Genomic DNA, 25,475 nt, shown 5'->3' with positions numbered 1-25,475 from the left:
ATCGAACATTGCAGTGGAGGATTGTTCGAATGGTGGAGAAAGCACCTCTATCACCTGCCAAACAGATTCAGGCTGACCTTCAGATACAAGGTACGACAGTTTTAACTCGCACCATCCATTGCCAACTCTATGAAAGGTTCTATGGTAGGAGACCCAGGAGGACCCCACTGCTGAGAGGGAGGCGTAAGAAAGCCTGACGAGTTTTCCAAAACACACCTGAACAAGCCAAAATCCTTCGAGGAGAATGTCCTGTGGACAGATGAGACCAAATTAGAGCTTTTTGATAAAGCACACCATCTCTATGTTTATAGAAAACAAAATGATGCCTTCAAAGAAAAGAACACCTTCCCTCCAGTCAAATATGGAGGAGGTTCAGTGATGTTTTGGGGTTGCTCTGCTGCCCATCTGGCACTGGGTGCCTTGAATGTGTGTATGGCATCATGAAATCAGGAGATTACGAAGGCATTTTGGAGCGCAATGTTCAACCCAGTGTCAGAAAGCTGGGTCTCCGTCGAAGGTCATGGGTCTTGCAGCAGGACAATGACCCCAAACACACTTCAAAAAGCACCCAGGAATGGTTCAAGACAAAAAGCTGGACTGTTATGAAGTGGCCAGCAATGAATCCAAATCTAAATCACAGTGAACACATGTGAGGAGATCTGAAAACAGCAGTTTGGAGAAGGCACCTGTAATGGAATTTATCCAAGACCTCGTTCACAGAAGTGAGGCTTTATTGAAATCGATCTTCCACATCAATATTGGATCAAAGAAAACCCCTTAAAAATCAGAAGATTTGGCTTGCACCAAGTCCTTCACAAGACTGCACAGGGTAAGTATTCTATGAATACCATCTAGTCTTTTGTCGCACCACATGAATGGATGTTTTTTCTTCTGTACATATGAATAAACCTTTGCTTTCAATGTACGCATGCCTTTCCTCTCTCACATGTAAATAAATAAACCCCCCCTTACACTTGTTCTTCTAATCTGCCTGTGATGTCTTTTCCTCTGTTTGTGTAGCACAGTTGCGGGACCCGACGACACAGCTCGGCCAACCCGATGGAAACACGGGAGGAATGGTTGTGGACGTTGGAGAAAGGGAGGAGTCCCCTTTGGCATTCTCTGGGGGTGCGTGGTGGGGGGGGGGGGGGGGGAGAGACTTTGTTTGAACATTTTCTGCAGTCATGTCCCTCCTCTACCCCCTCCTCGATGTGGCCATGCTTTTTAGGTGGCATGATGCCCTTTTTGGATAATGATTTGAAGATCCATCAGGGCGTGCTGGATGTCTCAGTGTGTGCGTTGCTCCAAGTGGTTTCCTCCCTCTCGGACGGGGTGGTGATCATGGGGCACCATTTCTTCCCCGGTGGAAAAGGGAAGGGGGGGAGTAGAGTAGAGTAGAGGAGGAAGGGAGGGAAACGGGGGAGAGTCGAGGAGGAAGGGGTGGGAAGGGGGGAGAGTAGAGGAGGAAGGGATGGGAAGGTGAGAGAGTAGAGGAGGAAGGAAGGGAACCGGAGGAGAGTAGAGTAGAGTAGAGTAGAGTAGAGTAGAGGAGGGAGGAAGGAAGGGAACCGGAGGAGAGTGGAATAGAGGAGGGAGGAAGGAAGGGAAAGGGAAAGGTAGCAGGCATGGTCTATGCAAAGAGAAAGAGGAACATTTAAGCCTTGCACCATGTAAAGGCACTCGACGTGGTAAATCAATCAAAAATGAACGATTTTCAAACAATTTGTTTTCATCGAGTCTTTATCTGTCTAAGCAACTACCACAAATGAAAACAGATATGTAATCTGAGTTAAAATGAGGGTGTGAGGCAATCGGGAATAAAAACTACATTTTCACCAAAGAAAATTTTCAACAAAGTCATAAAATGCAATTTCTACAAAAGTGATGTATACAGCAAATTGTCAGTATGAAGATCAGACATTCGAAGGATGAGTGAGGAAAGTGAAAATATATATGTTGAGCATGTTACGTGTTACCTCCCCATACCCCGGTTACGGTGCTCCTCAGAGTCTCGAGAGGGAACGCGGCAGAAAGATTTTTTTATTTTGAGTGTTCTAATAAACCATGGTAAAACCACACCAATGCAATTGTAGAACAAAACAAGTAACTGTATTAAAAACTCTCACATACACAATAATAACACTATTAAAGAAAGTACCATGAAAATATCACTTGCATCAAATGAACAATACATATGATGGTACCATCATTCCACAATGCTCTCAAAGCAATAAACTCACAATACGGCAGACGTGAGTGGAATGTAACACTTCCAAAGTCCGTGCACGAATCCCAACACAGCGTGAAGATGGAAGTCATGTAGAACGGCAAGAACAGTCAGGTATCGGCGCGGCTGCGAACAAGCAGTTATGAGGTGAGAGGTAGATATGGGAATTGAGCCGATATGGGAACCAACGGCAATCCACACAATGATGTCGATATAGGAATCCCAACGACTAAGCACCTGGCGGACGGCCTTTTCGAGGAAAAAATGGCGGATAGGCTTGTAATGGAGGCTCTTGCTTTCCCACCAACAACAACTCACGCTTGGTAATAAAACCTGAGACACCGTTTTAATTGCAATCACAATATAGGACGATGTCGCAGGCAATCCCTTTCACGGGAAGCCTCGACTCATTTGCGACCAGTATCAAAAAAGTCCGCTCGCAGCCTCGATGCAACTCACGGCTGTATCTCTCATGGCCGTCTCCACCCCCTCTGATCTCCTCCTCTCTCCTCTTCCGGTTTCTTTGCCGCGTTTTCCTTTTTCATACACAAACATTTATTTTTACCTTTTACTAAAGTCATCTCCATTTCACACAAAAATCTTAACAACAATATTACCTGAAACTAAAAATCCTATAAGTACAAAATAACAACAAAGGTGGAAGTGACGAATCCGTAACAAGCACTTAATCGTGCAGAAACCATTGCAGCCTGTTTCAAGGCAAGGCGTTTTGAGCTAAGACCCCTGCGAGGGATAGCGGGCTGACCAAGGATAAAGCCTGTTTTTGTTTAAATTAAATAATCCGGTCAATCATCTTCTAAAGGGGTGTTTTTACATACCAAAAAACTCAGTTTTCATTCATGCACTCCCTTGGAGTTCGCTAAGTATGCTTGCAATGTTTAGGGCTGATACGTTTCCTGGTTTTGGAGTTATGGAGGAGACACACACACACACACACACACACTGACGGATACACATTGCCTTTTTGTATTATAGATTATGAAAAGAAAATACTTTGAGTTAATCGATGACATTATATTTACAACGAATACCCATTTACCATTATATGGAGCAATCGCATTGAAAAATATTGTAAAATTACTCGAAATAGGAAAGATTGATAATAAAAAGCTGACTAAAGCAATCTGATTCGATAGGATTTTCACAAATTACATTTGTTCATGCTTTTAGTATTACCTCCACCACCAAAGGTGGATGGAGGTTATGTTTTCACCGCTGTCTGTCTGTCCGTTTGTTTATTACTTGCCGGAAAAGATTCCGGCAAGTATGTTGGTTGGTTGGTTTGTCTGTTTGTCTGTCTGTTTGTGCGCAGTACTACGTCTATACCGTTGCACATAGAATAGCCATACTTTACACACATATTTGTCTTGCCCTGGTATAGACTGTGCCAAATTTTTAACTCTCTCGGCCCAAGGCCTCCATTATGACGTCATAATTCGATAATTCGACAAATACAAGACTTCATCCAATCAAGATGCAATTTCTTGAGCGCCATGTCGGCACAAGCTGGTGGAATTTTTTAATATAATGATGACGTCATCGGTCATGTGGTTCAGCCGCTATCTTGGAAAAACCGAAAAAAATTGCACCTCTATATCTCCGAAAGTGCTGAATAGAAAAAACTGAGACATGGCTCATTGTAAAGAACTCACCATGGGGAATAAAATATGTTAACTAGAACGCTACTCAGTAGAGCGCATACTCCCGCTGTGGGTGGCCGCTGCTGAGCCCTATCTTCCAATTGTAAAAAATCCTGCAAAAAATTCCTGTATCCGGAATAATATCCCGAGCTTCACCAAAAACTAATCAATTCTTTGTTATCCCAAGGGCAATCATCCCACCAACTTTCATTCAAATCCGTTCAGAACTTTTCCAGATATCGTGTTCACAAACACACGAACACACACACACGGACGGACATGATCGAATGCATTCCTCCCTGGCGGGAGTAATGATGATGTCATCATGGTTGCCTCCATTATGACGTCATAATTCGACAAGTACGAAACTTCATCCGATCAAGATGAAATTTCTTGAGCATAATCTAGGAATAAATTAGTTTAGAAAACAAATAATGATGGCGTCATCGGTCACGTGGTTCGGTCGCCATATTTGTCCAAAATGGCCGATAAAAAATTACATTCCGGCAATTCCTCGGTCTCTGACCGATTTTTCATTTGTCTGTCTTTCCGTTTGTGAACAAAATATCTCATAAAGTTGTAGACGGATTCGAACAAAATTTGGCAGAGATGTAGCGTATGCGACAAGGACGAAATGATTAGATTTTGGTTAAGATCCGGACTCTGGACCCAGCTACTAGAATTTTTTAAGTGATTCTTCGCCATTGGGAGATAGGGCCAAATACGATACATAGCAGTATATCTCAAAAAGTTGTGGACGGAGTTGGACGAAACTTGGTGGAGAGGTTGTGTGTGTGAAAAGGACTAATCATTTCGAATTTGGTAAAGATCTCAACATAGATTCGGATATGAGAATTATTTAATTTTTAAGTGATTCTTCACCATTGGGAGATAGTGCCAAAAACGATACATAGCAGGATATCTCAAAAGGTTATGGATGGATGTGGACGAAACTTGTTGGACAGGTTTTGCGTGTGACAAGGAAGAATCGATTCCATTTTGGGGAAGATCCGGATCCGGATCCGGATCCGGATGCAGCTAGTTGAATTTTTAAAATTATTCTCACCATTGAGTGATATGGCCAATCAGGTGGAGGTATGCTCTCTCCTGAGTGCCGGTCTAGTTTTGTCTATGAATAAATATACAGTGATGTCAATTATGTCATGATAAAAGTAAATGAAGAGAGAAGTGTTCTTTCAGTCCATCTTTTCTTTATTTGTGGTCTCGGTAAGGATTTGGGTCTTTGCTAACACATGTGGTTTGTGGTTAAAGTTTGGTAATAGTGGTTTCTAGATTGTATAATGTCAACCTACATGACTCAAAACTCCTTAATCCTCTGCTTTCAAGCAACCAGCATATACTTCTTGTGCAGAAAGACGTGTGGCCCAAAATGCAGCTTAAACCTGAAATATTAGTAAAGAAGAATGGAATTATTGTCAACACATGTGCCTGCATTGTTATTTATATGACAATCGCGAGCATGGCTGGTGAGTAATTTAACTTGTGATTTCACAGTATCAAACTGAATTGCAGAGAATGAATATAACAAAGCTGTTATGTATTTTTAAACAAATTAATCATATTCCGCACGAATGCACGGGCGTGTCTTATTATATTCTGAATAAACTTCAAATTTTTTATAAATTTAGCTGTGCATACCAATGGTTTTAATCAGCAAGTATGTTGCACTTCACAAACATATTGCATATCTATCTGCGAGTCTCAATGAGAATGTAAAATTAAGGGAAAAGGTGAGAAAAAATTTATTTTGTTAAGTTATAATGGAAGCGACAGGGTATCAGAAGTTGTTGTTCGTTGTTGTTGCAACAATAGTTTTGTTCCCTTTTCCAGCAAAGATTGGCGGAGGTTATGTTTGTTGTTGCTGTCGTTGTGGTTTATTACATCATGCTATTTTTCTTCCTATTTAAAAGGCTTTTTTCAAATTCCTCTCCAACTCATTCCATTTCAAAAAAAAAATTCAATCTCTTATAACTCTAAATCACTACATGCTCTAAATTCACATTCATTCCACCCCTCCTCTATCGTTATTAAACGGATCGCTAACTTGAAAATCACTATAAACCCAATTTGTTATAAATGTTCCTCTTTAATTAATCATCCACTTCCTAAACTCCCCCCTTGCCCCTCCCCTCCAAATCTCCCCCTTGCCCCTCCCCTCCTAAACTCCCCCTTGCCCCTCCCCTCCAAAACTCCCCCCTTGCCCCTCCCATTCAAAACTCCACCCCAACCCCTCCCCTTCTAATCTCCCCCCCAACCATCCCTCCCAAATTCTCCCCCCTCCCAGCTCCTCCTCAAAGCTGCCTCCTCACCCACTTCATCTCCCTTCTATCTCATACCTCCACATCCCCCAACCTTCTACTTTCCTCTGCCCCCCCCCCCCCTCAAACAACCCCTCACTGTGCCTCATCCCATCACCATCAAACCTTTCATTCTCCTCATCCTTCCCTCTCTTGTAACTCTTCTGTAATCTCTGACACACTATCAACTGCTCTCCCTACCTCCCCCTCTCATCCTTCATCTGACCCGGCCCCACCCATCCCCTGTCCTACACCCGATGCTCCTCTCTCCTCATTAGCGGTATGGACCTCAAACATCCGGGGCCTTCCCTGAAACCTGATTGATCTCTCCATTCAGGTTGCTTCTGACAATCCAGACTTGATCTGCTTAACAGAAACTTTCCTCCTTCAAGATGTCTCTGATTCCTTATTATCTCTTCCTGGTTACTCCCTCCTCCGGTATGATAGACCTGAGCCTCGTCCTGGTGGTGGGGTTGCTATCTTTATCAAAAACTCTCTTCCTCACTCTCCTTGCACTGCCCTCTCTCCACCCCACCCCCAGGAGTACCTCTGGCTACGGCTTCCTCTCCGCTCCCACCTTTTGTTCATATGTCTTTTTCATATGTTCATATGTTCATATGTCACCATCGCTCTCTTGTCTTTTTTGAAATTGTTGTTTTCATGTATTGTTATGCATTATGTTTGCCACTCTGTCAAAGCGCCTTTGGGCTTCTGGAAAAGCGCTATACAAAATAAATGAATTATTATTATTATTATATGTGTTCTGTACCGTCCTCCAAACACTGATGACTCCATTTACATTTCGCTGTCTGACAACATGGACCAACTTCTATCAACTCATCCAAACTCTCTCTTCCTCATATGTGGCGACTTCAACTGTCATCATGCCAGCTGGCTGGGTGTGGGTTCCTCTCTCACCAGCCATGGCACCTCAGCAAAGGACTTCTGTGACTCATTGGGACTGACACAATCTGTCAATTTCCCGACCCGGATATCAGTCAATGGAGTATCTTCTCTTCTAGACTTGGTTATGACAAACTTCACTGCAAATGTCTGCTGCTCTTCTTCTGCTCCAATCAGTTCTTCTGTTCATGTGCTGTTAAAGTGGACATCTCTCTGGCCATTCTCAGAGAGCCTCCTCAGTGCCGACGAGTCTGGCATTTCACTCAGGCTGACTGGCACGGTCTGCAAGCAGCCATCAATCATCTGGACTGGTCTCCCATCTCTACTGCCTCTGACATCAATTCTTCCTGGGAATTCTTCCAAAGCAAACTGCTCTCTCTCTCTCGTGCACAGATTTATCCCATCTTGTCTTCAGTTGTTTTACCCTTCCTCCCGTCCATGGTACACTGAATCTTATGGTGAGGCAGTTGCCCTGAAACAACTTGCCTTTGCCTCTTGGAAGGCTAATCCAACTGAAGGCAATCTCAGTTCCTTACACCAAGCTCGGAACAAGTGTGTGTCTACCCTCAGGAGTGCCAGGAAGCACTATCTCTCCACTCTCAAGATTGAACTCTCAAACCTGTCTCCTTCCTCCAAATCCTGGTGGCATCTAGTCAAATCCGTTTCTGGTGTTTGTTCCCCCTCCATCCCCTCCCTTACCTCAAATGGCTACACAGTTGACACCGCACGTGACAAAGCCGAATGCCTCAACTCTGTGTTTGCCTCAAAATCTTGTGTCCCAAACCCATCTCTCTCTGTTCCCACCTTTCCCAGTCGAACCCAACTGCTCCTGGACTCTGTGTCCTTCTCTCCTGACAAGGTGGAGAAGTTTTTATCAAATCACGACTCTGATTCTGCAACTGGACCAGACGGCATAAGCCCACGGGTCCTAAAATCCTGCTCTGCCACTCTATCTCACCCTCTCTCTGTTCTTCTCACCCTCTCTTTTGCTCAAGGTCTTCTGTCAGCATCTTTGAAATCAGCAAACATTTCCGCTTTCCACAAAAAAGGTGCAAAAACAGATCCTTGCAACTACAGACCAATCAGCCTGCTCCCAATTATCAGCAAAGTCATGGAATCCATCATTGCTTTGGATCTCAAATCCTTCCTCTTCTCCAATGGCATCATCTCTGATCATCAATTTGGATTCAGACCTGACCATTCTACTCTGGACATGCTGCTTCTGCTGTCTCAACAATGGATGGAGGTCCTCCATGCCAAACAGGAAATCAGAGCTGTCTCCCTTGACATATCACGTGCCTTCGATACGGTCTGGCACCCCGCTCTGCTCACCAAACTCTCCTCCTATGGTATCCGGGGAAATCTCCACTCATGGCTTGCGGACTTCCTCTCTGGTCGTAGGCAACGTGTGGCCCTGAATGGATTTCTCTCATCTCCCCTTCCTGTTCTGGCTGGAGTTCCCCAAGGTGGTGTTCTGGGCCCTGTGCTATTTCTGGTCTTCATCAATGATCTCTCCGACTCTCTGGAAAATCCTCTCTATCTCTTTGCTGATGACTCGACTATCTGACGCTCCATTCCTCGTCCCTCAGATCAGCAGTCTGCAGCCTCCTCACTCTCTGCAGACCTGGCCAAAATCACAGACTGGTCAAACAAGTGGAACATGTCTTTCAATCCTGACAAATCCCACACTCTTACTAAGTCTCTCCGAAAAGACCGACTGGAAAACCCTCCCATCAACTTTCTCAACAATCCTCTCCAAGAAGTTCTGTCGCTCAAGATTTTGGGTCTCCCTATCTGCCATGATCTTTCTTGGGATAACCACATTTCCAAACTGGCCTCCAAAGCCAGTCGCCGACTGGGCATCCTCCGTCGTGCGAAGACCTTCCTTGGCACACCTGAGCTCCTCACCACATACATGGCTTTCATCGGCAGCTCAATGGAATACTGTTCCCCCCTCTGGGCCGGTGCTCCTGCCTCACACCTAGCTCGGCTTCATGCTGTTGAAACCAAAGCTTTCAGAATCATTGGAATCTCCTGCAATGAAGCTAACTCCGAGGGCCTTTCACTCACTCACCACAGGCAGGTTGGTGGTCTTTCTGTCTTTTACCGACTCCTCTCCGGCCTTGCCCCCCCTGCTCTCTCTGTGCTCTGTCCTCCTCATATTCCTACAGGTCACACAAGATCTGCCAGCAACCCTCTTATGGTTAAACTGCCAAAATCTGGGCTCTCTGCTCACCTTCCCTCTTTCAGTCCCCTTTTCTCCCGCCTCTAGAACAAACTCCCCCACTCCCTTCAATCCCACTCCTCCCTCCAGGTCTTTAAAACAGCTCTTCACCACCATCACTTATCTTCCCCCATCCAAAACCTTGATCTTTTATACCCCCGCTATTTCAACCCAGATACACTTTTTTTGAAATTCCAACTTCTTTCCTGGAAGTCCTTGCAGTGTTGATATGTTTTATACATCTCCCACCTCCCCCCAAGCCCTCCCCCTCCCACATTGCTCTCGATGTCCTTGCTCTCAAATGTTGTGTTTGTGTCCTTCCCCCTCTCTCCCTCATCTTGTGTTCCGCTCCCCTTATTTTGTGTTTTATGTCGGTTGACTTTTTGTGTGAGTAATATTAGCTCTTTCACGAGCCTCGATCTTGTATACAAAAAATAAATAAATAAAATTGTGGCTTTCGTTGCTGTTGTTTGTGTTTCCTTCAGTATACTTTCATTTTTTTTTTAAATTGCTTTGAGACGTATTACCATATATAATTTTGTGTACTTCCATGTCCATGTCAAAGTTGGTCGAGACCTACCTATCCCAACAGAATCAGCTGTATTTGCTATCAAAGAAGCCTCCACCACGTATTAACTCAGAGGGTGGACACTTATCCAACCAAGATAATCTAGTTTTGTATTTTAAGTTAATTTTCTGAAATTTGCAGAATTTTTCACTTGGAAGTTGTGGGTTACGACGTGTAAATAAAGATGGAAAAGTCTGATTTAATGCACTTTGATTCCATGCCATAAGGGAACAAAATGTGAATAATTTGAAAGGTGGTGTAGACGTTTTTCGGCCTTTCACTGGGCATCCTCCCAGATGGCCGCAGTGGTGGTATGTCCAGTGCATTCAGAAAGTATTCAGACCCCTTCACTTTTTTCACATTTTGTTATGTTGCAGCCTCATGCTGAAATCGTTTAAATTCATTTTTTCCCTCATCAATCTACACTCAATACCCCATAATGGCAAAGAGAAAACAGGATTTTAGAAAGTTTTGCAAATTTATTAAAAAGAAAAAACTGAAATATCACATTGACATAAGTATTCAGACCCTTTGCTATGACACTTGAAATTTAGCTCAGGTACCTCCCATTTCTGTTGATCATCTTTGAGATGTTTCTACACCTTGATTGGAGTCCACCTGTGGTAAATTCAATTGATTGGACATGATTTGGAAAGGCACACACCTGTCTATATAAGGTCTCACAGCTGACAATGCATATCAGAGCAAAAACCAAGCCATGAGGTCGGAGGATCTGCCTGCAGAGCTCAGAGACAGGATTGTGTCGAGGCACAGATCTGGGGAAGCCTACAAAAAAATCTCTGCTGCATTGAAGGTTCCGAAGAGCATCGTGGCCTCCATAATTCTTAAATAGAAGAAGTTTGGAACAACTGGGACTCTTCCTAGAGCTGGCCGCCAGGCCAAACTGAGCAATCAGGGGAGAAGGGCCTTGGTTAGAGAGGTGACTAAGAACCCGATGGTTTCATGATGTCTCTGATTCCTTGGTATCTCTCCCAGGTTACTCCCTCCTCTGATATGATAGACCTGAGCCTCGTCCTGGAGGTGGGGTTGCTATCTTTATCAAAAACTCTCTTCCTCACTCGCCCTGCACTGCACTCTCTCCACCTCACCCCCAGGAATACGTCTGGCTACAGCTTCCCCTTCGCTCCCACCTCTTGTTCATATGTGTGTTGTACCGTCCACCAAACAGTGATGACTCCATCTACATCTCGCTGTCTGATAATATGGACCAACTTCTATCTACCCATCCCAACTCTCACTTCCTCATATGTGGTGATTTCAATTGTCACCATGCCAGTTGGCTGGGTGTGGGTACCTCTCTCACCAGCCATGGCTCCTCAGCAAAGGACTTCTGCGACTCACTGGGACTGACAATCTGTCAATTTCCCGACCCGGATCTCAGTCAACGGAGCATCTTCTCTTCTGGACTTGGTTATGACTAACTTCCCTGAAAATGTGGGGGCTCCGGGCACATGGTTATATTGCCCCCACCCTCGCCCGAATCGAATGTTCCAAACCCCGCCTTTTGCCGCAGTGGTAAGTCACTCCCCTTGAGCCCTGATTGGCGGCTCGCGCTTACCGTTGGATCCTCCTCCACCTTCCTTTGCCTTGATCGACTTGTACAGGCCTGCCTCGTGGTATTTCACGCCAAAACCAAAAGCAGGGAGGCATCGTAAGGCACCTAATTCTCATTATCCTACTCAACGCAAAACTAACACAGGAAACGTCTACGCTTGCATTTACTAAGAAATAACTGAGCTTAAATGAGGCTACATGTTGTAGTGTAACGAAACTATGAGGGGAAATTAACCTTTATTATAAAAACACAAAACCACAACAATATATATATATGCAGTCATGTGAAAAAGTAAGTACACCCCATGTAAAGTTTTGACTTTTTCAACATATTTCAACATACAGCTATTTGATCTTCATTTCAACAATATTGATCGATAAAGATCATATAATGTAACAAATTACATGAAACATTTACATTATGTAGTCCATTGTATAATTTAAATAAACATAAATGCAAATTTCGCATGTGGAAAAAGTAAGTACACCCTTGGCTCTAATCGGTGGTATTGCCCCCTTTAGCAGAAACAACCTGAAGTAGGCGTTTCTTATAACTGTCTACCAGTCTGACATCGACTGAGAGAAATTTTTGCCCACTCCTCCATGCAGAATTCTTTCAGCTGTGCGATGTTTGAGGGGTTTCTTGCATGCACAGCTCGTTTCAAATCCCCCCACAACATCTCGATTGGATTTAGATCCGGGCTTTGACTTGGCCATTCCAGAACCCTCCATTTCTTTCTTTTCAGCCATTCCTTGGTGGATTTACTGGTATGTTTCGGGTCATTGTCATGTTGCAAGGTCTACCTTCGGTTGAGCTTCAACTTTCCGACACATGGCCTCACATTATCCTCAAGCACCCTCTGGTACAATGAAGAATTCATAGTGGATTCTATGACGGTGAGCTGCCCAGGCCCTGATGCAGCAGAGCTGCGCCAAACCATAATATTTCCACCACCATGCTTTACAGTTGGTATCAGGTTCTTGTGGTCAAATGCTGTCTTTGGTTTTCGCCAAACATGTCTTCTTGTACTGTGGCCAAATAGCTCTACCTTTGACTCATCTGTCCACAGCACATTGTTCCAGAAGTGCTGGTCTTTGCTCAGGTGTTCATTGGCAAGCTTTAGTCTTGCCTTGATATTCTTTCTGGACAGCAAAGGTTTCCTCCTGGCACACCTCCCATGTAGATCAAATTTGTGCAGCCTATTTCTAATGGTAGACTCGTGCACTTTGACATCAACAGTGGCAAGAGCTACCTGTAGGTCCCGTGATGACATTCTGGGGTTCTTAGAGACTTATTTCAGCATCTTGCTGTCTGCTCTCGGGCTGAACTTGCTGGGGCGGCCTGGCCTGAACAAGTTGGCAGTTGTTTGGAATCTTCTCCACTTGTAGATGATCTTCCGGACAGTCAAATGATTGATTTCAAATTGTTTGGAGATCTTTTTTAATCCCTTCCCAGACTCGTAGGCATCTATATCCTTCTTTCTGAAGGCCTCAGGGAGCTCTTTTGATATAGGCATGGTGACGCCATACACTTCATCAACAAAGAGCAAACCAAACTAAATGTCTGAGGTTTAAATAAGACAGGTTCCTCCAAGATCCTCTCCAACGATGTTCTAATCATTTGCACATGAGCTGGTGCACCTGATTCTAATTTTAGGTATTTGAAGTAGTGATAAATGTAGGGGTGTACTTACTTTTTCCACATGCGAAATTTGCATTTATATTTATTTAAATTATACAATGAACTACAAAATGTAAATGTTTCATGATATTTGTTATATTATATCAACTTTATCTATCAATATTGTTGAAATGAAGATCAAATAGCTGTATGTTGAAATATGTTGAAAAAGTCAAAACTTTACATGGGGTGTACTTACTTTTTCACGTGACTGTATATACATATACAGGTTGAACCCCTCAACTTGACTGGGAAGCAAGGCACAAAATTGAGTCTCACCCTCAGTAATTGTTGCACAACCTGTTTAGCAACAAGTGCAGCCTGCCACGCTGACACATTGTCTCTGTTCTGCTCCTCGACAATTCGGAGGTTTGCAGTCAGGAACATTAAATTTAACTAAGGCAGCACACTAACCTTATGACATGACACTAACGTCATGCACATAAATTATACATGCGTTATGTATAATTATACACGTCAATTAGTGTCATTCATCAGGTTAGTGTGCTTCCTTAGTCATATATGTGTATATATATATATATATATATATATATATATATATATATATATATATATTGTTACTGACCGCGGATTAGATGTTATTTTGACCGAGCGGTGGTGTAACCGCGGCCGAACAGTTATTCCCCGACTAAAACCCGATTTACCCAAACCTTGGCCGTATCGCGCCGCAGCTGCTCAATCTGGAAAACTCTAAAGTGACCGAATGCAAAGAGGAAGAAGACGTGCAGAAGAGTAACTGGGTTTATTATTATTTACACACATAAGCAAAAAGAAAGCAGTCACGTTTATTTCCAGGGGACATGAGACGCAGGTGACACAGTGAAAATACTAGCTTATCTAACAGGCTTACTTACTACCCAGGACAGAACAAACAAAGACACTGACTCACGCGGGGAATTGCAGAGTGGTTGCTGGAAGGAGGTATGTGGCTGGAGGGGGAGGACGGCACGGAGCTGGCTGGAGCTTGATCCCGCACAGGACGTCGGGCTGGACCTCGACGGCCGCTGATGCCACCGAGCCTGTCGTGTGCGCGGAGTCACGGGTCGGAGCTGCTTGTCTCAGTAAAAGCGCATCTGCTCCGACGACCCAGCTCTTTCTTTGGACTCAGTAAAAGCGCAACTGCTCTGACGACCCAGCTCTTTCTTTGGACTCAGTAAAAGCGCAACTCTCTGACGACACAGCTCTTTCTTTGGACTCAGTAAAAGCGCAACTCTCTGACGACCCAGCTCTTTCCTTTGTACTCGTCTCTCCGTCCTTGTAAAAGCTCATCTCTTTCGACCCAGCTCTTGTCTCCTCTCTCCTTGTCTCAACTCTTCGACTTCCCTTGGGAACGCCCCGCAGCGGGTTATATAGGCCCCGCCCTTCAACCTTTGCGAACCTCCCCCAAACGCTCTTCCTCCGCCCTCTCAAACCAAACCCCTCGTTCATGATTGGTCGAGTGGGGCTGGCTCACTCCTCCCCTCTCTGACGAGGTGGGGACACGCCTTTCTTCCCCAACCCTGCCTCGTGGCCAATGGCGGCAATTGGAGGGGATGTAATTGGCAATGGCACTCGAGGCCTGGCAATGACGAAAGGGGAAATGGAGGTTTTGGGACTGGAAATGAAAGGGGATCTACTCTTATTTCACTTGGTGCAATGGAGTATTTAAGTTAATGGGAGACACAGCCTTACTCTAAAACACATAATAAGATATAAGCTACTGAACAAGGGTTTTATCGGGTCCTGCAATGTGGTGTTTATGGAATTAACTACCGAGACGCCCTTTTTACCTTTACACAACTCTGGAGGCAGGAGGGGCCATATCCAAACAATGTTCATCACCATTTCCAATACAATACAATTTAAAAAATGCCATCCTCATATCCGCAACAATATATATATATATATATATATATATATATATATATATATATATATTGTTACGGAAACGGGGACGGCGCTTCCCTTAGCAAGGGGGGGGGTTAATCCCCCCTTCTATTTGCACTGGCCGTCTCCGATCCTGAAGCTACCCCGCTCCCCTGTGTGGTGGGATTGGCCGCGGTGATTGGTCAAGGGATTCCTGTACACCTCCGCCAATCCCTCCACAAGGCAGGTGGGTAACTCCGCTCGAAACCACGGACAAGATGGTATTTGCCGAGCTGGTTAGCTTCAGGATCGGAGACGGCCAGTGCAAATAGAAGGGGGATTAATCCCCCCCCCCCTTGCTAAGGGGAGCGCCGTCCCCATTTCCATAACAATTGGTGTCGGGGAGTGGGATTTGAGGCCCGAACCAAAAAAAATAAAAAAAATAAACATCCAAAAATTTGGTCAAAAATACGAGCGGCCGAAATTTTATTTAACATCTAAATTTTAAAATCGTGCCATGGATGATCAAGGCGACCGGATGCCGGTAGGGGAGTTAGAGGGGGTATAATCGACCCAGGACCCCAGGGAAGAGGTGCGAATAATGGAGGAGGAAGGCAATACAAATTGGGTAGCGGAGGTTTCAGACGGACAAAATGGCGGCCTGGCGCACGAGGTTGGGGGTGCACAAAATGGCGGCACCGCGGAGGTCGAGCCCGCGGTGGCGGCTGGGGCCGCTGTGCCAATCGGGTTTGATTTTAGGTTATTCCTGACCCAACTGGATACAAAGATGGATAAAATGAGGGACGAAGCGAGGGGTACCAGTGCCCAAATTGGGAAGTTGGACAGTAAATTTGGGGGATTAGAAAACCAAATCGGGGGATTGAGAGACGGGGTTAAGTAATATGGGAAGCCAAATAGGGGAATTGAGAAATGACATGGGAAATCAAATCGGGGGGCTAGAAGCCAAATTTGAGGGTTTAGACAACAAATTTGAGGGGTTAGACAGCAAATTTGAGGGGTTAGAGAACAGGTTGGAAGGGCTAGAAGGTAAATTGGGGGGCCAACTGGAGGATGTGGGTACTCAACTTGGGGAAATGAAGGATGGGTTAACGGAGTTGGAAAATAGAATGGCCACCCAGGAGAACCAAATGGAAGGGGTGAAGAATGGGTTAGGGGGGTTAGAAAACACCACGGAAGGCAAATTGAGGGAAATAGGGGAGCAATCCGCCCGGGAAATTAAACAGATGGGGAACCAGATAGAGGAGGTGAAAATCGGGTTGGAAACTAAATTGGATGCCCAAAGGAATGATTTGGAGCAGATGAGGGCGGCATCTACCAAAGAGATGGGGGAGGAGATAAGGCGAGGTGTGGGCGAAGAGGTCGCGGGGGTACGCGAGGAGGTGAAGCGGGGTGAGGAGCGCATGGAGAAAGAGGTGAGGAACAGTACGGCTAGGTTACAGGGGGGAATAGAAGACCTGACGTGGGGAGTAGAGCAGCTGACGGTGGGACAAAAGGAATTGGGGGAGCAGGTGGAAAAGAACACGGCGGTAATAGGAGGGTTGAAAGCGACACAAAAAGAGATAAAAAAAAGAACTTATAGCGACGAAGAGGGAATGTCAGATGGTACACGAGGGGTTGACAAAGAGGTTGGACGAGGTGACAGAGGCAATGGAGACAAAAGAACGGGAAGTAAGAACGCACATCGAGACAACCAAGGTGGCCATAGAGGAAGAAATTGAGGGGGCGCACCGGGAAATAAAGGAGGTGAGACAAAAATTAGAGGAAGTGGAAGAGGGGGTAAGTGAAATTAAAAAGAGACGGGGGGAGACTAGAAAGGAGCTGAAGGAGGAAGTGATGGAATTGGTGCAAGGTCTGTACTCAAATCGTGATGATGTGCTTACTGACCAAATGAAGAGTTTGCAGGTGGCGGAGGAGGAGCGAAGACGAGGTGCCGAGGTGAGTGGCGATATACTCGGAAATGTATATGGTGTGAGGGGAGATTCAGTGAGCTTAGGTGTTGGTTTAGACCCGGGCATTCATGAGAGGCCGCTGGTAAGGTGTGCGACAGTTGCAGAGTGTGTGGAAGGAGGAGGTGTGCAAGGAGGTCCGACTATGGGGAGTGCGAGGGGTATTGGTGAGCAAGAGTGTGCGCCGAGGAGTGAGTGTGCTGTCGAGAGTGAGAGTGAACGCACGACAGAGTGTGGTGGTGAGAGTGACACGGAGCACGAGTTGGTTGTGGCAGGTGAGAGAGAATGCACACCTGGAATGGAAGAATGCACACCTGGAATGGTCGAGCACGTGTGGGAATGCACACCTGAGTTGGTGGTGACGCACGTGATTGGGTGTGCAAAAGAGTGCACACCCATGGTTGTCACAGAGGATGTGACCGAGGAGTGGGCACGAAGAGGTGTGTTGATTAGGTGTGTGAACGACGAGTGTGTGCCAAGGTGTGCGGTGGTCAGGTGTGTGACGAAGTCTGTGAGCGGAATGAGTGTGCCTGGGTGGTGTGCAAGAGAAGGTGCAATGACGCAGTGTATGGAGACACCTGGATGTGTGAGGAGGAAGAGGAACGAGCGGTGTGAGTATGTAAGGGGAGCATCGACGCTAAACGGGATAGCGATTAGGTTGACGTTTAGCCGACGTGGGCACTCAGTGTGCGGCGCGCTATGTTGGCTGTGAGAACCGGCGTGGATAGGTGCAACGTGGCTCCTGTTCGGAGCGCCGCGCACGATCCGGGCCGGACCTCGCCCTGAACGGTCGCATCCGCGCTCTGCTAAGCGGGGCGGGCGGCCCGGTTCAAGGGCAGGTAGGAAGGGTCGGCACGGCGACCCCTTGTGGTTGCGGCGTTCCGGCCGGGTGAGATTGAGCCATCGGGCCGGAGACCGGAAGCCTCCACGCCGAGATGGTGTGTGGAATCTCGGCCCGAGCGAACCTCCTCCCCTGAACCGAGTGCCGGACGGATCCAACTGCAGGAAACGAACCACCTGCGTTCATTACTTGGCTTGGCGAAGCCGAGCTTTGAGCATGTAAAGACGCACCGAGACTCAAGTTAATTGACATTTGGTAGGGATAGGGAATTGGTGATTGGCAAAAATTGATGAGCAAAATTTGATTGGCAGATGATTGGCAAATTTTGGATTGGCAAGAATTGGAATTTGATGGGCAAAATTGATGATGGAAGATGCCCGAGGTGGTGGGATGGCAAATCCACCATCCCTCACATCACCCGGGCACATGAGCACTAGTTATGGGGTTTTGGCAGTGTAAGCTCGCCGAGGGAGGGTTTGGGTAAATGTATAGGGATCTAGAAAAATGACAATAGGTAACGGTAGAGGTAAGTAGCGACATTGTACAGGTAGTCGGGGACGTAGAGAGGTTAGAATGGTTGTTAATGACGTGATATGTGCTGAGTTTAAAGGGAAGACGGGGAGCACCAAGTTAGAAGGAAACCAGGTAGATCAGATGATGCAGTGTGTTTGTGGTTTATCGAATGAGGCATTGCGTCTGGAAGAATCTTTGTGTTGAGCAAATGAGGCAATGCTCGTGAATGGTGCCGTGTGTGTTGAAAGTGTACTCAGCAGCGTATTGTGAAAAGTGTGAGGTGATTGTGCATTGCATTGTATGGAATGAAGAAGCCTGGGAGGAAGGAGGGTGCAGGAAGCCCCAGGTGTGTGAGCACAGGTGTGCAAGTGAAGAACAGGTGAGAATGGTTGTGTGGAATAAAAGGAGTATGGAATGGATGGTGTGGAGTGAGTATGGTTGAAAATGTGGAGTGGAGTGGTTGGTGCGAAGGGAGTGTATGGGGAGGATGGACCCCTATCACGAATACCCGGGGAGGGTAGTTTAAGAGTTAGGTAGAGGGTATAGGTAAATTGTGGTTGGATATTGGCATCTGTGGTGCGTGTGGAAGAATGGTGTTTGGATGGGTGCAGTAGTGACGTGGAAATGGCTGGGCGTGTGGCCTGTTAGAGGGATGGTTGGTTGAGCGCTCCGCCACTGTTAGTATGTCGGCCAGGTGAGGCCGCAGGTGGGCTCTGGGAGCCGGTAGAGTTGTTGTGGATGGGGCCCGAGGATCCAAAGGACGGACCCGGGTAGCCCAGTGCCAGAGAGGGCACCGAGGGGGTAAGCGCCAGGGAGGGCCTTCCCCAGGTAGGTTAGCGAGGAGCAGGTAAGCTCGGGAGGCAACTTCAGTGGCGGAGGCGCACAGGTAGGTAGACCTGTTAGGGGAGCCACATGACCCAGTCCTGAAATTGTGCAAAGGCACAGGGAGTTGAACCGGGGGAGTGAGACCCCATATTGATGAGCACCACAGTTGGGTCAATGGGAGTTTGGTTCTTGAAACCGCATAGAGTGTAAGATGGCCAATGGTTTGGCAGGGAAAGACCCCGGGTAGTGTAAAGTGTGTTAATGTCATTTAGGAAGTAGTTAGGATTGAAATCTCCTCGCACCATCTGCATCCACTCACCTGAGGTGACGACGGTGCTCCACACCATGCCATGTTTTGTTATTTTATTTTTGTGCAAATGTTTTGGAAATGTGAGACGCATCATGACGTGGGTGAGACATTGTGCTTGATGTTCCATCTCTTCCTCCTTAAGAGGGATTGATGATGAATTGGTGATGGCAAATTTAGACATTGGGATTGCAACGAATTTAGTATTAGGGGAGATATGGGGAAGACGTGACGGTAGTGACGAATTTGTAAATTGTTGTGTAAATATGGGGTAAGGGGCAAGGGTAGTGTAGGTAACGGGGTGGGGGGGGGGGGGGGGTGGGGAGAACGTTAGGGACAAACTTTCTCAGCTCGCTCCCATGCGCACCTCACCTTGAATTACCTTGATTGATGTGTACCCTAGTGACCTTACCTCTCGCGAACGCTGCCACTTTGTCTTCCTTCCCCACCTATGAACCGTGCTCTCTGGGCACTGAGGGGGAGCATGCGGGAGCTCGCATCTGTGTGCCCGAAGTCCCACTGCTAGCTGCCTGCATCGATGCACCACTTTATGGACAACGTCGTTGTGGCCGAGCACCACCATATGGACCACATGTCTGTGGCCGACCCCACGGGTTGGGGCCTGGCCCCACTGCTGGGGAAGTCTTGCTTACGGACCTCGGTGAGGTGGCGCCTATGCCACGCAGGTGGACCACCCTAGTCGGCCCCTGCTGGCCATAATTAAAAAGCGGACACTTTGGTGCCCTTTTTGTGGTGTTGTGTTTTTTTTGTTTATACCACCAAATAGGCCACAAGTAAGGAAGAGAGACAAGAACTGGAAGAACGACATCGGCCAGCAGAGGGAGCGGACCAGAAGATCCAGACCACCAGTTTTTTTTATTTATTGAACTGTGATGACTGTGCACTGGATGGTGCTGACTGCTCTTTGATTGGTGCTTTGGTGTTTATTGGTGCTGGTGCGTCGATGCAGTGCATGCTGTCTTCTCCCTCCCACAGGATTTTCTTTTTGTGTCTCCCAAAAGAAATGACAGGTCCTGGGTTGCAGTAGTGTAAATACAAATAGTGTAACTTGTAAATAATGCTCCCCACCGTTCATGTATAGTTTGAAAATTAATTCCGCAATTCGGTTATTCTGTAGGTGTGAATCTGTTAGGTAGGGTGCAACGCAACAGGGGGACATATTTATTTGTTTTAAAACTGTCGCACTCAGGGTCAGGTTAATTATAGAGGGTATTACACCTGCGTGCCACATTAAGTTAAAGTTTTATCGGCCCGGGACGTGCCTGGAGGAGGAAGAGGGCAGTGTAACGGATTTGGGAAACCGTGCACTTTGTGTAATTTATTGTAAATATACCCCCTTGTAAATAATGTAATGATTCTTTGTAAATACCTCCATTCATGTAAAGATCAAAGGTCGTCCTTTAGTTAGTCCATCGCACACATGTAGAAAACCATAGGACCTTCTCTATAGTTATCTCATTATTATGTGTTTCAGGTAAGTCTGTGTTCCCACTAGTTGAACTTGCGTTGCATCAAATGAAATAAGGTAGGATCCTTGCAATATCGCCGTGGCCTCCTAAAACCGCCGTTGCATTGGAGTGGTTTTCTATCCCGCAAGCCTCCATTACGGCGTGGTCAGCTCGAAGAAGAAGGGCGTGGCCCGCCCCTCGTCATCGTGGGCGGAGCCAGGAAGAGCCCGTGCCAGACAACCGGCACTGCGGTGCGCAACCCGGTATGCGTGCCCTTGTAGCCCGCGGCTTGATCTTGGGGAGGGCCATAAAAAGGGTGGATGAGGGACTGCTTAGAAGATGAGTGAGGGAGGACGCACTGAGAAGTTCTGTGAAGGGAGGCGCATTTTTCATTTGTGGCATCTTGTGGCATTTTTCCCATTCCGGAACTATCAAGGAGGTGCGGCGAGAAGGAGAGACCTGCTGCTTCAAACAAGCTCCTGCCGCGCGCAGCTTTGACGTGCTGCCGCGAAGCAATGCTGCCGTGTGAACCAGAGTACGGAGAGTCAGCGGCCGCTCACCTCCAGCCCTGCCGTTTGCACGGACCTGAACCGCATCCTTCCAGCCCTGTGGTCCCACCTTCTCATCCTTCCAGCCAACCTGCAATTCCCCATTCGTGTGAGTCTATCCGTCGTCTGTCCTTTGTGTTGTCTGGGTTTAAATAAGCCTGTATAAGTTAAGCTTGCTCTGTGTCCTTCTGCTCCTTCCATTTTCCGTATATTACTTAGAGTCTTTTCTTCTCTTTGATTTTGGTTTGTGTAAATAATTAATAAATACCTGTTCCTCCATTCTTTGATTTCTTCTTTCTCATCCGATCGTTTTAGAGATTTCCCCATTGAGTTCCTGTGGTGCGATTTCGGCCAAAGCTCCGCAAACGGGTTAGTCTTTGTTAACGGCTCGAACTTCGGACTGCTAACCCGCTCGGCAAATACCATCTTGTCTGTGGTTTCGAGCGGAGCTACCCACCTGCCTTGTGGAGGGATTGGCGGAGGTGTACGGGAATCCCTTGACCAATCACCGCGGCCAATCCCACCCCACAGGGGAGCAGGGTAGCTTCAGGATCGGAGACGGCCAGTGCAAATAGAAGGGGGATTACCCCCCCCCCCCCCCCTTGCTAAGGGGAGCGCCGTCCCCGTTTCCGTAACAATATATATATATACAGACTTGGCATTTAATATGGAATATTTTTTTGTGGGGGTGAACTTACTTTTCAAGATGTCTTAGAACCAAAAGTTCATTGGAATTATGTTGAAATTATTCTAGATTTTGTTAATGTGACCTTTAAAAGAAACAAAAACCACATTTGACATTTCAAAACAAATAAATTGATCCTTGAAAGTGATGTAAACTGATATCGAACTCAATTCATGGACAGTACTGTGTTAAACTTCTGTATGTTTTCCAGAAGTATCTCTTTATTTTGCACATCAGCCAAATTTTTTTTTAACAAAAACAAAAGTTAAATTACGACTGGGATTACGGACAGTAAAATTACAGTTCAGTACTTCATGTAACCCCCACGAGCATTGAGGAGAGCACGTACACGTTGAGGCATGCTGTTCACGAGATTTGCCAAGGTTTGGACAGGAATCGCTTGCCATGCAGTGACAATAGCCTGCTGCAATTCACGCACAGAGGTCGGCTGCTGGTCAAAGTGGTCGATTTGACGCGTTAATTCTGCCCACAAGTTCTCTATCGGATTCATATCCGGGCACATGGCAGGCCACTCCATATGCTCTACACCACGGTCAACAAGAAAGTGTTGGATCATGCGAGCGCGATGAGGCCGTGCATTGTCATCTTGGAAGACAAAGTTTCCTCGAAAGGCTGCACGAACAAATGGAAGCAATGTTTCTTCCAGAATGGCCCTGTGCTTGAAATGGTTCAGGTTTCCATTCAGAACAACCAGGTCAGTTTTGCCCCCTGCATGAAAAGCAGCCCAAACGGTCACCCCACCACCTTCAGCTTGGACTCTTGGCACTATACAATCTTCGTTGTAGGCTTCATGCACTTGTCTGCGCACTCGGACGCGGCCATATTGACGATAGACCAGAAATCTAGACTTGTCAATGAAGATCACGTGATTCCAGTGTCCTGGCTGCCATTGACGGTGCTCTCTGGCCCACTGCAATCGGCGCTGGCGGTGTTGTCTGGTCAGACGTGGCTTTCTCAGGGGACGCCTGGCACGATAGCCTGCTTGAACCAGTCGTTGGTTGACTAGCCTTCTGGATACAGGCACATTCGTCAGTTGCTGCCACTCAGCCATAAGCCGATTAGCTGACTTGGTACGGCCATTGCGGACTAACCTGTGCAGCTGGCGATCATCCCTCCTTGTGGTTCTGCGGGGACATCCTGACCTCGGTATTGGAGTAGGGACACCCCTCTGAGCATTTCATTTCAGGATCTTTGACACCTGACCTTGAGTGATGCCATACTGCCGAGCAATAGCACGCTGTTTCATGCCGGAAATTCGTAAAGCCACCACTCCATGACAAACCCCATTGTCAAGTTGACGGACCATCTCCAGGGTAAGTGGCAACAACTTTTGTAGACGTGCAGCAGTTGTTTTCCACTAATACAGAACGCAACAACCCTTATATACCCGATTGTGAAGCCAATCGTCAAATGTACCTGTCCGTACATTTTGTCACGCCACCTGTGATATAATCCTGTTATTGACTTCTTGCTGCGACAGACAATCAGTGACATTGCTCTTTTAATAAAGAAATCACCGAAGCGTAAAAGAAACTCACCAGATTGATATACCGAGTTGAGAAAGTAAACCCAAGTCAAGAAAAAAAAAAATTCCATATTAAATGCCAAGTCTGTATATATATATATATATATATATATATATATATATGTCGGATTGAGACTTAGGACTTGGGACTCAGAAGAACTCAGAAGAAAGGAGCAACGGATATATTTATTGGAACTCGAGTACTCAAGCTTGAGGACAGCAAAGTTGCATTGAAACTCACAAGGAATGACCAACAGTACAACAAGATGCTCTGAAATAATTCAATTAACATTGCTTTATATAAAGGAAAGTCAGGGGTGGAGTTAGCTCACAAGACACAGAGACAGAATGGGCTCATTGGGTCCCCCACCATAGTCCCATCCTGTTGTTCAGTTAATTAAAGGAAGTTCATCCAAGGCCAGTCATGGGTTAGCTTCTGATAAGGAGATGGTCAGCATTATGTGACAACATGTTTACAACTTTCTGTATAGCAGCTGGCTTGGGAAAGTACAAAGGGGAGTGGACACTCGTAAAACTGTCAACTTGCAAGATAATGGCAAAACAGGAAAAAGGCAAAGAGAGATAAGAGTTGCCTCCAAGGCCTGGAAAGGGGAACTAGAGATTGTGCCCACGCAGGCCAGAGCAAAAGGCAGAGAACTCCTTATTAGGATATTACACATCCTCAATGCAGTAGAAAGAACTCAGTATCATAAAAGAGTACAGTAGCAAGTCAAAACAAAACATATAATTGGTTATACTTGGTAATTGGTAAAGCAGCAAGGATATACAAAGGGGGAGGGGCATTACAGCTCCCTACATATATATATATATATATATATATATATATATATATATATATATATATATATATATATATATATATATATATATATATATATATATATATATATATATATACACACATACATATCTGTGGTCTGTGGTCTGTTGTGTTGCCACTGAACTAATCCCTCAAACTTTTGTGAAATCGTACCACACTTCTGGTGTGCACCTACCCCACCCACGTGTGGAAAAAAAAAAATTTTTCACCTTAAATCTTCACCTTCAATTGTTTATAAAAATGTAATATGACGTATATTACAAATACATTTGTGCAAAATAATTGTTTGTATTATGATTGGTGTAAATCATGACAACACAACAACTCACGTACAGTCATTATCCTCAGCTAAAACAAGCCCGTTCCTCTGTAACGACGCGTGGAGAGGCGAGTGTAGTGAGCGTGTGTGTGTGTGTGTGTGTGTGTGTGTGTGTGTGTGTGTGTGTGTGTGTGTGTGTGTGTGTGTATATGTATGTATATATATATACACAAACACACATAGCAGGCATCAGCAGACAGACTATAAGCAAGCAGGATTGAGAACATGGGTAGTGATTGCATCTGGGACAATTGCCCAAGCGGGTCGAGGTTGGACAGAACTTTTTCCATCCTCTCGGGTGAGGACTCAAAATCGAGTAGACAATTGGCATGATAGGGTAAGGTGGGGATAGAATAGGATGAATTGTGTACATGAGATATGGAGGTAAACACTAAGTAAAGAAATTGTCTCATCATTGGAAAGGTCTTCAGTATTCCATTTGAGATGAGTGAGAGCATGGGGAGGGAGCATACACCAGAGACAGACTTCACATGGTGCCCTCATGACTTTGATGAAGGTCACCGGTCGGATAATTCAGCCTTGAGATTTACAAGATGTTTTCAGGTTTGCCTCAATCAGAATGAACGTAAA

At 45.9% G+C, this 25,475-nt stretch overlaps 1 protein-coding gene across 3 annotated transcripts in view; it reads left to right on the top strand.

Annotated features, from left to right (window-relative positions):
* The first annotated feature begins 1,027 nt into the window (after positions 1–1,027).
* LOC137419517 (hemagglutinin/amebocyte aggregation factor) overlaps positions 1,028–25,475 on the top strand; it is a 96,216-nt gene continuing 71,768 nt past the window's right edge. The window contains exon 1 of one of the 3 annotated variants that reach the window (XM_068105546.2): positions 1,028–1,128. In XM_068105546.2, coding sequence (XP_067961647.2) covers positions 1,077–1,128 — 52 coding nt within the window. In that variant the 5' untranslated portion in view covers positions 1,028–1,076. Of the gene's footprint in view, positions 1,129–5,224; positions 5,376–25,081; positions 25,183–25,475 lie in introns of those variants that run through there. The other 2 variants (XM_068105544.2, XM_068105545.2) reach the window with 2 other exon arrangements.

This window comes from Myxine glutinosa, chromosome 1, assembly GCF_964187855.1.
Source record: "Myxine glutinosa chromosome 1, kmMyxGlut1.1, whole genome shotgun sequence".
In the NCBI taxonomy this organism is placed as follows: Eukaryota; Metazoa; Chordata; class Myxini; order Myxiniformes; family Myxinidae; genus Myxine; species Myxine glutinosa.
This window is presented reverse-complemented; position numbering and strand designations above follow the sequence as displayed.